Raw genomic sequence first — 13,443 nt, 5'->3', positions numbered from 1 at the left:
CCTAAATCGCTCCAGGCAAATGCCGGGATGGTTCCTGTGAAAGCGCACGGCCAACTTCCTTCCCTGTCCGATGAGACTGATGACCTCGCTGTCTGGTCTCCTCCCCAAAACAACCCATCCCATTGATCCTTTATGGCCAGTATTTCTGTTAGTCTATCCAGTGGTTTCTTAGCCTGTTGTTTCAGCACATCTTTCAGAACTCTATCTCTGCAACAACGGTTCCTCTCACATTTTCCTAGAAAGAACACCCCTAAGGCTATGCTTGCACAAAACTTGTGTACGGTACAACCACCTACAATACGCTGACAGGTAGTTCCACTTATTTCCCTCACTGTAAAGCTAATCACAGATGGAATTCTTCTCACAATGCTAGACTTTCTTGTACCGTTGCTCACCTAAAGCTACTTCCTGGTGCCTTGCAGCACTGTACTAAGTGACTTAATAAAGGCTTCTAAGTGATATTGTCTGCAGCTAACTGGCTTGTCCATCAAGATAGACAAACCTTGAAACAGTATTTCACTGGTGATAGTTTCCTCCAGGCGGAACAATGTTCCCCTGACTTCTCCTGTATATTGATGAAGGTCAGCTTTAGCATGATACTTAAACAGAAAGACTAATCTTTTGGTTACACTGTACCCTTTACCTGCATTACACCCATCATGCACAATGAAGTGCAGCTGTGTTGTAAGCTGCTTCCATCTGCATCAGCAACCTGTGCTTTCTACCACTCTGGAAGCCTGTGATCTAGCACTCGCATTACCATAACCTTTGAAATAAACGTATCTGTGCCACTTCATTCCTTACCCACAATATCTGCAACAATGTCAATCTTATCAACAGCTTCTTGTGCATCCCCTGCTGTATCTAGAACAAAATTAGCTCGTGAAATTCCACTCTGCTTGTCACAAAGAAGATAGACACATGTACTTCTGGCTCAGACTCCATGGCCTCTAAACAACACCCATCACCACCCATTGTGGCAGATACTACTGCACTACTGTCACCCATGTTACTATCTGCACACTTATTTACTTCAGTACAGCCCACACTTACTTCATCCAGCACACACTTACTTCATCCAGCACACACTTACTTCATCCAGCACACACTTACTTCATCCAGCACACACTTACTTCATCCAGCACACACTTACTTCATCCAGCACACACTTACTTCATCCAGCACACACTTACTTCATCCAGCACACACTTACTTCATCCAGCACACACTTACTTCATCCAGCACACACTTACTTCATCCAGCACACACTTACTTTGTCCAGCATGCAGATGATTCAAACTTCCCAAAAACAAGATCTTGGACCTGGTAATTCTACATTACTACCCTTAAATTCTACAGCATTAGTACTCTGTGCATCAATAATACTTACTCTTTTGACTACCTTTTCCTTACTTTTTACTCCTGTGCAAGTCCTACCCTATTTCTTTCTTTAAAGCCTGTCCAACATCCTCATATTCCTTTCCAGCGGAAGCCTGTTTTCAGCTAACCACTCATCAGATTCCATCTGCCTCTTCTCTGCATGCTCTGCACAAAGTTATGTTTCAGTCCTCATTCTTGATTTCCTCAGACAAATATGCATTGTCTGCTTGCAACTGAGCCATTTGGATTGCAAAAAATTGCAATGTTTCATCCAGGGTAGTCTCCCCATGGTGTTGCAAACATGGCTGACCCTCTACCAATTAAAAAAAACTGCCCATGCTTAAATTTACATAATCGATCTGTTTAAAACAAAGCACATTGCCCATTCTAAATGACATTCCCTACAGTTCTTAGACCCTGATATTGTGGGGAATTTGCTCAATCAGTTAGAATGTGCTAAGTAGACTTAAAACAAGCAGTAGTCCTGGTGTGGTTGGGGCAAAATTTGTGGTGCTCACTTGCAGAAGCATGCTGCCCCATTGCACAGCATAGACCTCCCTTCGTAGTTGGTGCTGTCAGACTGGGATGCCTTTGACTAGAAATACTGGGTACTTACGAGATGTAATCAGAAAGTAATGAGAATTTTTGTTGTTATCTGCTTATGATCTTCAGAAGTCCGTATAATCGAAGGGGAGCAATACATTAAGAGGTAAGATTCTTGTTAGTCTGCAAGAGGTTGGTAATCTCTTTCTCAACCCTGTTTGTTGAGTCAGCATTGAGCCTGCGATACGCTGAATCAGATAGCTAACTCTACATCTTTTGAATGTACTCCTTTGTGTCCCACACAACCATGGCTTTGCCCTTTTCCACATCTAAGATAAAAATTTCAGGAGACTGGTAGAACCTGACCACTAGGAAGATTAGTTCAGGTTTCATAGGAACATGTAAGGCAGTGTGAGCTACCACAGAATATGGACAGAAGCAAGCAACCCTACATTTGTAGATTTAGAGAAAGCTTTTGAGAATATGGTGTGGAATACACTGTGAAATTCTGAAGGTAGCAGGGATAAAATACAGGGAGTGAAAGGTTATATACAAGCTGGAAATAAAACAAACTGAAACTCTAAGAAGCAAAGAACATCAAATTGGGGCAATTATTCAGAAGAGAGCAAGGCAGAGTTGTGTCATGTTCTCCACATTGTACAATCTGTACACAGAACAAGCTGTAAAGGAAAATAAAGGAGAATTGGAAAATAAATTGAATTTCAGATACAAGTGATAAGAACTTCAAGATGTGCCGATGACGTTTTAGTTCAGTCAGAGATGGTAGGAAACAGAAAATCACTTAAAATGGAATGGGTAGTATCATGATAAAAAGTGTAACATAAGTGTCAACAAAATTAAAATGATGAGAAATGAAATGTAGATGAATTAAATCAGGTGATGCTGGGGGTGGGGGGAGATTAGATTAGGAAATAAGACACTATAAGTAATAGATGAGGTTTACTATTTGGGCAGAAAAATGACTTGTGATGGCCAATCAAGAGAAGATAGAAGATGCAAAGTAGCAGTAGCAAGAGTTTGTTTGAATACAAATTCAAGTATTAGGATGACTTTTCTAATAAGCAAGCAAAACGTGGATAATAAACTGCGTAGACAAGAGCAGAATATGATGCTTTTTAAATGTAGTACTAGAGGAGAATACTGGAGATTATACAGGTAGATTGGATAACTAATGAAGAGAAATTGAATTGAATTAAAGAGAAAACTGTGTTATCACTTGACTTTACTGAAAGAGGGGAGTGGTTGATACGGAGATATTCTGAGGCCACAAGGAATAGTCATCTGGTCTTGTGTGCATGTGTCTGCATTTGTGTGTGGGTGGATGGAGGGGAGGGGGAGAATCTGTACAGGAGGCTAAAGCGTGACCTCTGTAATACAGTTTAAGTGAGTGTAGGTTGCAGTAGTTATGCAGAAGTGAATAGGCTAGTGTGGCATGATGAGCTTCATTTACTGTAGTTGACCAGCTCTAATCAGAACTTAAAAGTAGACTTCAATAATAATACAGCATAATTCCTCACATTTCCATCCAAATACTAAAATCATGCATTGAGAATTATAAGATCAAATTAAAGTGTACTTGGATCATTATTAGTTGTGAAATGTAAGTTAAATGATGACTGTTGTTTATATGTTATGTTCAGTAAGTTGGAAATTTAATAATGTGCATTTGTTTATATCATGTGTTTATTTTGTTCTGGTCTCATTTCCAAGCCTAACTGGAGTGTAGTTTGTAAAATAAAGCAAAATCTATCCATACATGAATCTAACACCTTGCTCTACTCTAGTTGAAGTGGTCTCTGCTATTCCTTAAGCATGAGTTTATTCAGATAATGAAATGGCTGACAACATTTCTTGAATTCCTTAAAGTGTTTATTAGTGATTCTGTCTACAGTTGCATTATTTATATTAAGTGAATAGTTTCAAACCTTACAGATGTATTTTCAAGCCTGGCCTATTGAGGCTGCACTGACTGTGCTTGTTCTTAATAATAAACACCAAAGTGGCAACACGTACTTCATACAAATGTTTGCAGAATGAATGCTACAACCCACGCATATCTCTTACCAAGACAAAATCCAAACTTTTGACTTGTTAAGAGGCATGTGTGGATTGTGGCATTCATTCTACAAACATTTATAAAGTACATGTTGCCACTTTGATGTTTATTAATAAGAACAGGCACAGTCGGCGCAGCCTCAGTAGGTCAGGCTTAAAAATGAAGGTGTGAGGTTCAAAATTAGTCACCTAACATCAATACTACAGTTCTTGACAGAATCGTTAATAAATGCTGTAAGGAATTTAATAAAGTTGCTGGTTCTCTGTCAACAAAATGTTGAAACTGAAGAATTGTTTGAATTTTCAGTTGATGGAGGTTGGTGGCTGGGGCGGCTAGGTGAACTCCAAGGACTGTTCCCTGCTAATTATGTTGAAAAAATGTGATGTTTGACTGTTTGTTAGTATTAACACATGCAAGCTGAATACTGAAGTAACAATTTTCCCTGCTGCTTGGAAAAATATTCGCTTTATGCACTGTTGTGATTGTGTGAAAGTCATTACCTTATTGATATGCAAAGTAACTGACATTTATTGTGATGATGTATTAGGCATGTGAATGATTTTTGAATGTGGGACTCTTCACAGTAGCTAAATAGTATTAAAATTTTATTCAGTATGTTTGTCCCAACGGGAGTTGTTTCCAGCAGGCGAACAGGCAATTGTGTTTACTGTCTACAGGAACATTATCAATCACTGCCATTTTATGTAAGATTTATTCAGTATTCTAGTTAAGAATTCCAGTGAAAATGGATAGTAATATTCCAATCTAATGTTTCTAACATTGGAAAATAGCAAAATTTTTTCTGTGATGATGAATGTTTACAAAAATGAGAACATTTTCTGATTATCAGAAGCTGTTCATAAAAAGATATAAAAAAGTGTGATTCTGATTATAGCTCATCATTACAACTTTTGGTAATTTCATCTCTTTACACCCACTGGAAGTGTTTCCTGTGGCTCAACAAATAAGTTTATCTGACTGCAGCAATCATTTTGGATCTTGTGAAATCTAAGCATTATGCACAGTTTATTTAGTAAAACATATTCAATTGTGTAACACAGATTGAATATGGCTTAGTGTGTTACATCACACTTATTTGGTAACAACAGGTTGTGATTAGAGACTGTGATGATCTTCCTTCCTCCTACTCCTCCTCCCCCTCTCTCTGCCTCCCCCTTGCCCCCCTTTTTTTAAAGGAGTATACATGAACATTCCTTCTCTGCATTTGCCTGTTCTGCCAAATGCCATTCATAAGAAGCAGCATTCATGCACATGCCTAATGCTCAAGTTTGAAGGGTGTGGAAAATATATTTTATACACATATGTTGTTCTTTCTTTCAGCTACGTCTTAGCTGAAATCAGAAAGTGATAAATTGTGGCTGTTTTCCTTGTAGTTATGTTGATAATGTGATACAGTATAAGTGTTTTAAAAATTATATTTTAAACTGCAAATAATTATGTCTTTAACATATTGCTAAAGATGGTAGGTTCCATTTTATACACAGTGTGGTTATTCACATGCATTGAGTACAAAGGAAGTACTTGTAGAACATATTAATGTTGTCCATATTTTCAGAGTTAGTAGAATTTGTGATTATATTGTTTTTTACATGTTGTATACAATGTTTCATTGTATTCATCAAAGAAGCTGTCACAGCAACATATGCAAGAGCTTCAACAAGTACCAAAAAGAAAGTGAGATGTTTGTATACAATTATTGTTAGATTTTTGTATAAAGCTGTTACCTATTATGTGAAAGGATTTGTAGCAAAAAGATGTAGGCTAAAATAATCAGAAAAAGTGTGTGTGTGTGTGTGTGTGTGTGTGTGTGTGTGAGAGAGAGAGAGAGAGAGAGAGAGAGAGAGAGAGAGAGAGAGATGAGGTGGGGGAGTTTATACTTTACCTTTTTGGGTATGGAATTTGTTACTGAAAAATGACTGATGAAAAATTTCCAGTTTCTCTCCTCTCTGAAATTGGTATTTACTTAACAAAACTATGGTATTTTATCTTCAAGGTATCTGTTTTCCTATCCAAATGCTAGGAATTTTACACTCCTTATTTTCAGATGGAATGTTTAAACAATAAGGTCATGAATTTTTGTATAATTTTTGTACGTCTGAACTTAACTTATTTTTTATTTTTACAGTATGTCACCAGAAACATAGTTGTGCTTTTATTGTGACTTCATTCTTATTTTTTTTTTATTAGTAGTTTTGTCTGTTCCACAAAACTGTGTTTATATTGAATGTGCTGAGAAAAGACATTATTGCCATATTGATTATTTATTAAATTATTTCGTAAGTGCTTTATGTGTGTCTCCAAAGTATTACCTGTATGTGTTACTCTGGTACTGTTTGTGAAATTTCCATCCTAGTTTTGTATATAACCTGGCTACTTTTATATGTGTTACATTTACAGTTCATTTACTTGTATTTACATTTGTCTTAATGTTATCAGTAATGCAAGGTACTGGGGTATCATTCATCAGTGCAGACAGAAATTAAATGTGTGTGTGAGAAAGAGAGATTGAAAGGGGGAGAGGGGCAAGACAGATAATCATTTTCATTATAATGATAATGGACTAATTGCATAGAAATGTTTGCACTCCGCACCTGTGCGAGATAAAGGGAAAATTTAGTTAGTATCCCAATTTGAGATATTGTCCTGTATCACCATAGTTCCTTTTCCTCGTCTTCTGTTGTTTAGTAACTTCTTGTTCTCTCTCTTAATTTTGGACCTATTTGGTCTTTCGTTTTAAATTTTGGACCAATTTGGTCTTTCGTTTATGTCTGATTCATTGTAGTCCTGCCTATGGCAAGCTTCTTTATTTTAATTTCTGTTACTAGGGAGCAGAAGCGTACCACACTTCTTTTTGATAAACCGTTTGTAAATATTTGTGCTCTGCTGATCTCAGAGTGTTCTTACTCTCTTTTTAAAAACAATTTAATGAAAGTTCCTGTGTCTCACAAATCTTTGCTATGTGCCAATGTCTTTATTGGTTCTATGTTGAAGTGCCGTCTGTCTTTTTTTAGCTGTAATTCTTATATTAGAAAGTAGCCTTGTGTTAATTCCAAGAAATTTTACAGTACAGACGAATATTCATAGTTCTCTGTCTGTTTGTAAACAAATCAGTTGCTCATGTTTTAGTAGCAGAAGCCCATGTATTTCTCTCTTTGTTTCTAGTTGATTTTTGAGTCATTCATGTGGCATATTTTGTAACATTAATGTCACAGCTTTAAGTTAAACTTTCGTATTTCATCATGCTAGATTTTACAGTTATTTGAAATATATTTGAATATAATGTGATACTTGAAAAATATGTGGAATAAAGTTTAATATATAACACATTTTATGTTTTTGTCAGAATTAGGATTACATGCCACAATGAGTTCATTTATAGTAAAAATAAAATAAAATTCAGGATAAACACTGTGCCTTTAAGACAATCAGTTGTGTGAAGTTTTGGAAATTCATATGACAATTAGCTTGTTTTACGTAGTAAATATACTGTCCGCCTGTGTACCCTGCCAGATTTGCTCACGAGAACAGTATATTTAAGAGTAGGTTTATATGAATGAAATAAAATGTTTATTACAGACCCATAATGTGTAATGTATTGTTGTGCTTATTTTCCATGTAATAACTCACTTTTATTTCATAATTGTTGTTGAGTAGGTTAGAGCAAGTTATCACACAGTACTGCAGCTGTCACTTTTGAAGTTGAAGAGTTTTGTTGTGCCAAGATTGGATGTTGTGTTACCATTAATGAAAAAAAATGTGCAGTTAAAACAATTTTCTATAACATAAACAACTAATTTGTAAAAATGAAGAAATATACAATAAATAATAAGAAAGAAATTTTAAAATTGTGTAATATAATTCGTACATATTATAAAAATGGATATTATGATTGTGTGTGTGTGTGTGTGTGTGTGTGTGTGTGTGTTTTTTGAGAGCCCAATAAAGCCAAGAATGGCAAGTGAAGATGGCAAAGCACATTAACCAGTTCATTAAGTGTGCCATGCGTGTGCAGTGTATGAATTTCAACCAAACTTGGTACAAATACCCCTTAAGCCATCCTCACATGGTATGAGGCAGCTAAAGTTGACATGGATGTGGATAGGAAATCCAACCTCACAACAGACTGTGCCATCAGTACACAGGATGAGCTGGTTAGTGTGCTTTGCACTCTCAGTGCTCTCCAGTGCCCAATGGCTTTATTGGCACAAAACAGCTGTGTTAACTCTGTTAGAGATTGTCAAGAAGAGCAGAGGAAATCACGAAGAAGATTTTGGACCCATCATTGGTGTGGAAAGAAACTGCTGGTAGAGGAAACCTACATAATGTTGTATAATAATCTGAGACACACATGAGTAGAAGCTATTCATTAACTCAATTGAATTTTCATTGTACTTTAAATTTTAAATTAAATGTAGTCAAGGTATAATGCCTAATTTGCAGATGCATAATATTCATTTTGTCGATGTTGCATTAACTACCAACACTCTGAAATAATGTACTTCATCCCATAGATTTCAAAATCGAGATTTGTTTCATAATTTCATTCTTCAAATAAATGAGGAAATCTTTTTTGAAGCTGCTCACGATATTTGTAAAAGATATTTACTGGCAGGATACAAAAATGAGCCAGTCCAGAAACCCAGAGACAGGTATATATACAGGCATCAGAAAAAGTTTTGCATCACCTCAGTTCCGAGAGTTCCGGAACCTGTACAGAAAATTGGAATAGAGATCAACATAAACATCATTTTCGCCCTTTTTATTGCTCGTGAAAACCACACATTGCATGTTGTACCACCATATAGCGAGACCTTCAGAGGTGGTGTTCCAGGTTGCTGTACACACCGGTACCTCTAATATCCAGTAGCACGTCCTCTTGCATTGATGCATGCCTGTATTCATCGTGGCATACTATCCACAAGTTCATTGAGCCACTGTTGGCCCAGATTGTCCCACTCCTCAACAGTGATTCAGTGTAGATCCCTCAGATTGGTTGGTGGGTCATGTCATCCATAACTAGCCCTTTTCACTCTATCCCAGGCACGTTCGATAGACTTCATGCCTGGAGAACATGATGGCCACTCTAGTCGAGTGATGTCGTTTCCCTGAAGGAAGTCATTCACAAGATGTTCACAATGGGGGTGCGAATTGTCATCCATGAAGACAAATGCCTTGCCAATATGCTGCCGATATGGTTGCACTATCAGACGGAGGACGGCATTCACGTATCGTACAACGGTTACAGCACCTTCCATGACCACCAGTGGCGTACGTCGGCTCCGCATAATGCCATCTCCAAAACATCAGGGAACCTCCACCTAGCTGCACTCGCTGGACAGTGTGTCTAAGGCGTTCAGCCTGACCGGATTGTCTCCAAACACGTCTCTGCCGGTTGTCTGGTTGAAGGCATATGTGACACTCATCGGTGAAGAGCACATCATGCCAATCCTGAGCAGTCCATTCGGCATGTTGTTGGTCCCATCTGTACCGCACTACATGGTGTCATGGTTGCAAAGATGGGCCTCGCTGTGGACGTCGGGACGGAAGTTGTGTATCGTGCAGCCTATTGCGCACAGTTTGAGTCATAACACGACATCCTGTGGCTGCACGAAAAGCATTATTCAACATGGTGGCGTTGCTGTCAGGGTTTTTCTGAGCCATAATCCATAAGTAGCGGTCATCCAATGCAGTAGTAGCGTTTGGACGGCCTGAGCGAGGCATGTCATCGACAGTTCTTGTCTCTTCTGTATCTCCTCCATGTCAGAACATCATCATTTTGGTTCACTCGGAAACGCCTGTACACTTGCCTTGTTCAGAGCACTTCCTGGCACAAAGTAACAATGCGGACATGATCGAACCGCGGTATTGACCGTCTAGGTATGGCTGAACTACAGACAACACGAGCTGTGTACCTCCTTCGTGGTGGAATGACTGGAACTGATTGGCTGTCAGACCGCTCCATCTAGTAGATGCTGCTCATGCATGGTTGTTTACATCTTTGGGCGGGTTTCGTTACATCTCTGAACAGTCAAAGGGACTGTCTCTGTGGTAAAATATCCACAGTCAACAGCTATCTTCAGGACTTCTGGGAATTGGGGCAATGCAAAACTTTTTTTTTGTGTATGTATTTTACAGGAAGTTTCATAATAGAAAAAACTTCCAGTGTGTAACTTGTGTTTAATTTTCAATGTAGACCGGTAGTCACATTAAGATTTCCGGCCACTGGGGAAACATTCCAGTTGTTGGCCATTGCAGCAAATACATTATTTATAATAAATAACATCAACTTTTGAGATAGTGCATCTATTAAATAAATAAGAAAGACCCAGAATTTTTTATATAGCAAAAGGTGAAGAAATAGAAAATGGTGGTCACAAACCTGCTACTTTTCTCTTCACAGCTCAGAACTCACCACGCTATCGGCTGCATTACAGATTCTACATAGTAACTGGGCCTTCTTAAATGATATACACAATCTAAAGACTGTGCTTACATATGTCATTATTCAATATTTAATAAGTAAATTGTATCAAAAGAAGTGCTTTTGATAGATCAGCATTGTGCTGTAGCATTGAAACGGTATACTTTTGTAGCGCATAAGTCGTAACACTGAAAACATCAGCTACAGGAAGCCTTCACCTACGAATAGTTAAATGACGTGTTTTCTAGAATCCTCAATTTGCTGATGCTTTGAATCAGCTTACATTCATAACACTTACTCCATTAAAAGGAAAATCCACCAAGTACAGTGTTTTAACACAAAACAATATGGCAGCTCGTATGTTTTGCTTGTAACGTAAAACAATGTCACATCTGACTGGCCACGTTCCTCTCCATGTGGCAAAAATCTGACACGAGAGTCTTTATGTGATGCTCCACATTGTAGTGGAACATGGAATTCCATATTGTGACATCAACAGCTCCTCGTTCATACGTGTTTTCACATCCCTTGAGTGGATGGCGTTATGGTCTGGCAGCAACCGCTGTAGGGGTAAGGATCACTTACATGTCATAATTTAGGAGATATATCATCATAAACACTAAGATACCTAAAAAACTGCTGCATTGTGCATGATGTTTAAATGTATTACTTCTTTGCTACTATAATCTGTTCATCATAAGAATAAACCTGATGTAAACATTGTAATTTGTATTCTTCCGCATTTGCTGGAACCTCATTGGATTTCTGTTTCACGTGGGACTGCAGCCCAGCTGTCTCGAGTACTGTCAAGTATGATAATAAGGTTGTTTTGTGCTGTGCATTGCATGCACATCGACTTAGCGATAATACGGGACAACAGCTTTACCGGCGCATTTAACTTGGACAGCACTGGCTGGTCAGCTGGTACAGCTAGCCTGCAGTGACATGGCCAGCTGCAGTACACATGTAAAAAGAGACAAGCGGAGGAGTAATACAGCTTCAAATGTCATTTAATTTTTAAGCAGAATAAAATAATACATTGCATATCTCCCACAATTTGCTCCTTAGACAACTAGACAAAACAACTGCAACATGTTATCGTTTTTAGCTAATGTACTATTGTAATTAAAAACAAGAGTGATGAAAATTCCTGACTTAACCAGAGGGTAATTTTTCTGCATAAGCTGTGCGTAGTGTAAGAGAGTATTGAAGGATTTCACTGTATCAGTCAGTCGTCTGGTAATCTCTTAGTTTCTTCCTTATCTGAATCCGAGAAATACACTTCAGTTCTGGAAGTGTCACCTGAAACATTGATAATGAGCCTATCAGCAACAGAATCCACGAAGCCAGCCAGGCACAGCATTTTCTCTTCTTCTTTTATGACAAGCCGTTCTATATCCCGCCAGTGTTTGGCAGCGACGTGTGAAAAAGCTGTGTGCGTTAGTTCCAGCAAGTATGGCAGCTTAACAGTCTTGTTACTTCTCGAGCCAAATCCCACAGCTTGGCTCCAGATCAGTTCTATTGGGTTCATATTGTAATGATACAGTAGCTAATGTAAAAATGCAGCATTTGTATGATGTTCTCGATGCTGTGAAAATGATTGTTTTTCATGTTTCTACGATACTTATCTACCTCTGTGGTATAAAACAATGGACATAGTCCAAACAAAGAGGATTTGGTTTTTTATTTTTGCCTTAAAAATTAAATTGTTGTCTTTTCTTAATTTAAACCACTTTTATGAACAGACTTTCATAAAACATCAATAATTAAGAATTTGTATTTAAAATGGAAACAGGAATTTCACGTCTAATATACAATTAGAAATAAGAAGTAGTGCATTGTTCATAAAAAATGATGAGTATTATAAATATGAGATGTAGGTATTTCAAATTGTCGAGGGGGGGGAAGAAATACTCAGAAGATTTGATCCAACACACGAATAACCGTATTTTGTTCACATACCATTACCCTACTGACTGCGCTACGTGTTTAACATACATTTCTATATCAACTGCGTTATATTGTACAACACTGGGAAATCTTCAAAATCGATTATCTCCGTAAATTTATGAAAATCGTAAGAACAGCCTATGTCTCGGTACTTTTTAATCATGTTACAGGTGTATGTTTCACTATGGAACAGAAAGCAGCCTCAGCCATTCTCATACTGTGCATTAACTGCGCGACAGTCAGAGCACAATGCTGCAGAGGCTGTGACTGTACACGATTTTTGAAATAAAAACTACGTAGCTAAAGCGTGATTAAGAAAAATGTTGATTGCTGTTAATACATTTGAATATCTCAAAGTTTCATTAAATTTAACTTAGTAATAAGATATCTAATACATAAGTAGGACCTACTTCCAAGAGCGTAACAACACCAGTGTAAGTGTGCTACAGCTTGTCACCAATCGTCGTGTTTGTGTTTGTTTGCATCAGGATTATTCTTATGATGAATGGATTAGAACTCTATTTGCAAAATATTTTGCAGACAGTAGCCACATATGATGCTGAACGAGTCTACTCAAATATATCATTGTCAGGCACAAAATTCAAGAGATATGCGATCATAAGCACTGAGACGTGTGAAAAATGCCACAACATGTGTGATGCTTATTTATTTACTAGCTTTGCCTCACAGTGTTGCAGTTAAACAGTTATTTATAAAGAGACGTAAATGCTGAAACTCATTATCCACATGGATGCACCATCACAAAAGTTACCTCTTGTAGCTATTGAAGTGTGAGCCACCTCTGACCCAGCAGACCCGTGACATTGGGGAGGGGGAGCACCAAATATTGAGATGATGGGAGAAGCTGGGAGAATACATCTTGCTCACACTCACTTGTTTACTTAAGGAAAAATATTTTTTTGTGAGCAAGTTGTGAGTTACAAAATGTGCCAGGAAAGGGAGTAAATAATTTCATTACAGTTTGCAATGATATCTGGATTGGGAAGATCATAATTGTCTTGATTATATGACATCTCAAAATTTTATTAGA

At 37.7% G+C, this 13,443-nt stretch overlaps 1 protein-coding gene across 1 annotated transcript in view; it reads left to right on the top strand.

Moving 5' to 3' along the window:
- The window catches only part of LOC126263654 (unconventional myosin-Ie-like), a 390,931-nt gene extending 383,065 nt beyond the window's left edge, over positions 1–7,866 (top strand). The window contains exon 24 of the mRNA XM_049960758.1: positions 4,307–7,866. Coding sequence (XP_049816715.1) covers positions 4,307–4,383 — 77 coding nt within the window. The 3' untranslated portion in view covers positions 4,384–7,866. The remainder of the gene's footprint in view (positions 1–4,306) is intronic.
- Positions 7,867–13,443: the final 5,577 nt, after the last annotated feature.

The sequence above is a fragment of the Schistocerca nitens genome, chromosome 6 (genome assembly GCF_023898315.1).
Source record: "Schistocerca nitens isolate TAMUIC-IGC-003100 chromosome 6, iqSchNite1.1, whole genome shotgun sequence".
Taxonomy (NCBI): Eukaryota; Metazoa; Arthropoda; class Insecta; order Orthoptera; family Acrididae; genus Schistocerca; species Schistocerca nitens.
Note: the sequence above shows the minus strand (reverse complement) of the source record. Positions and strands in the feature narration are given on the sequence as shown.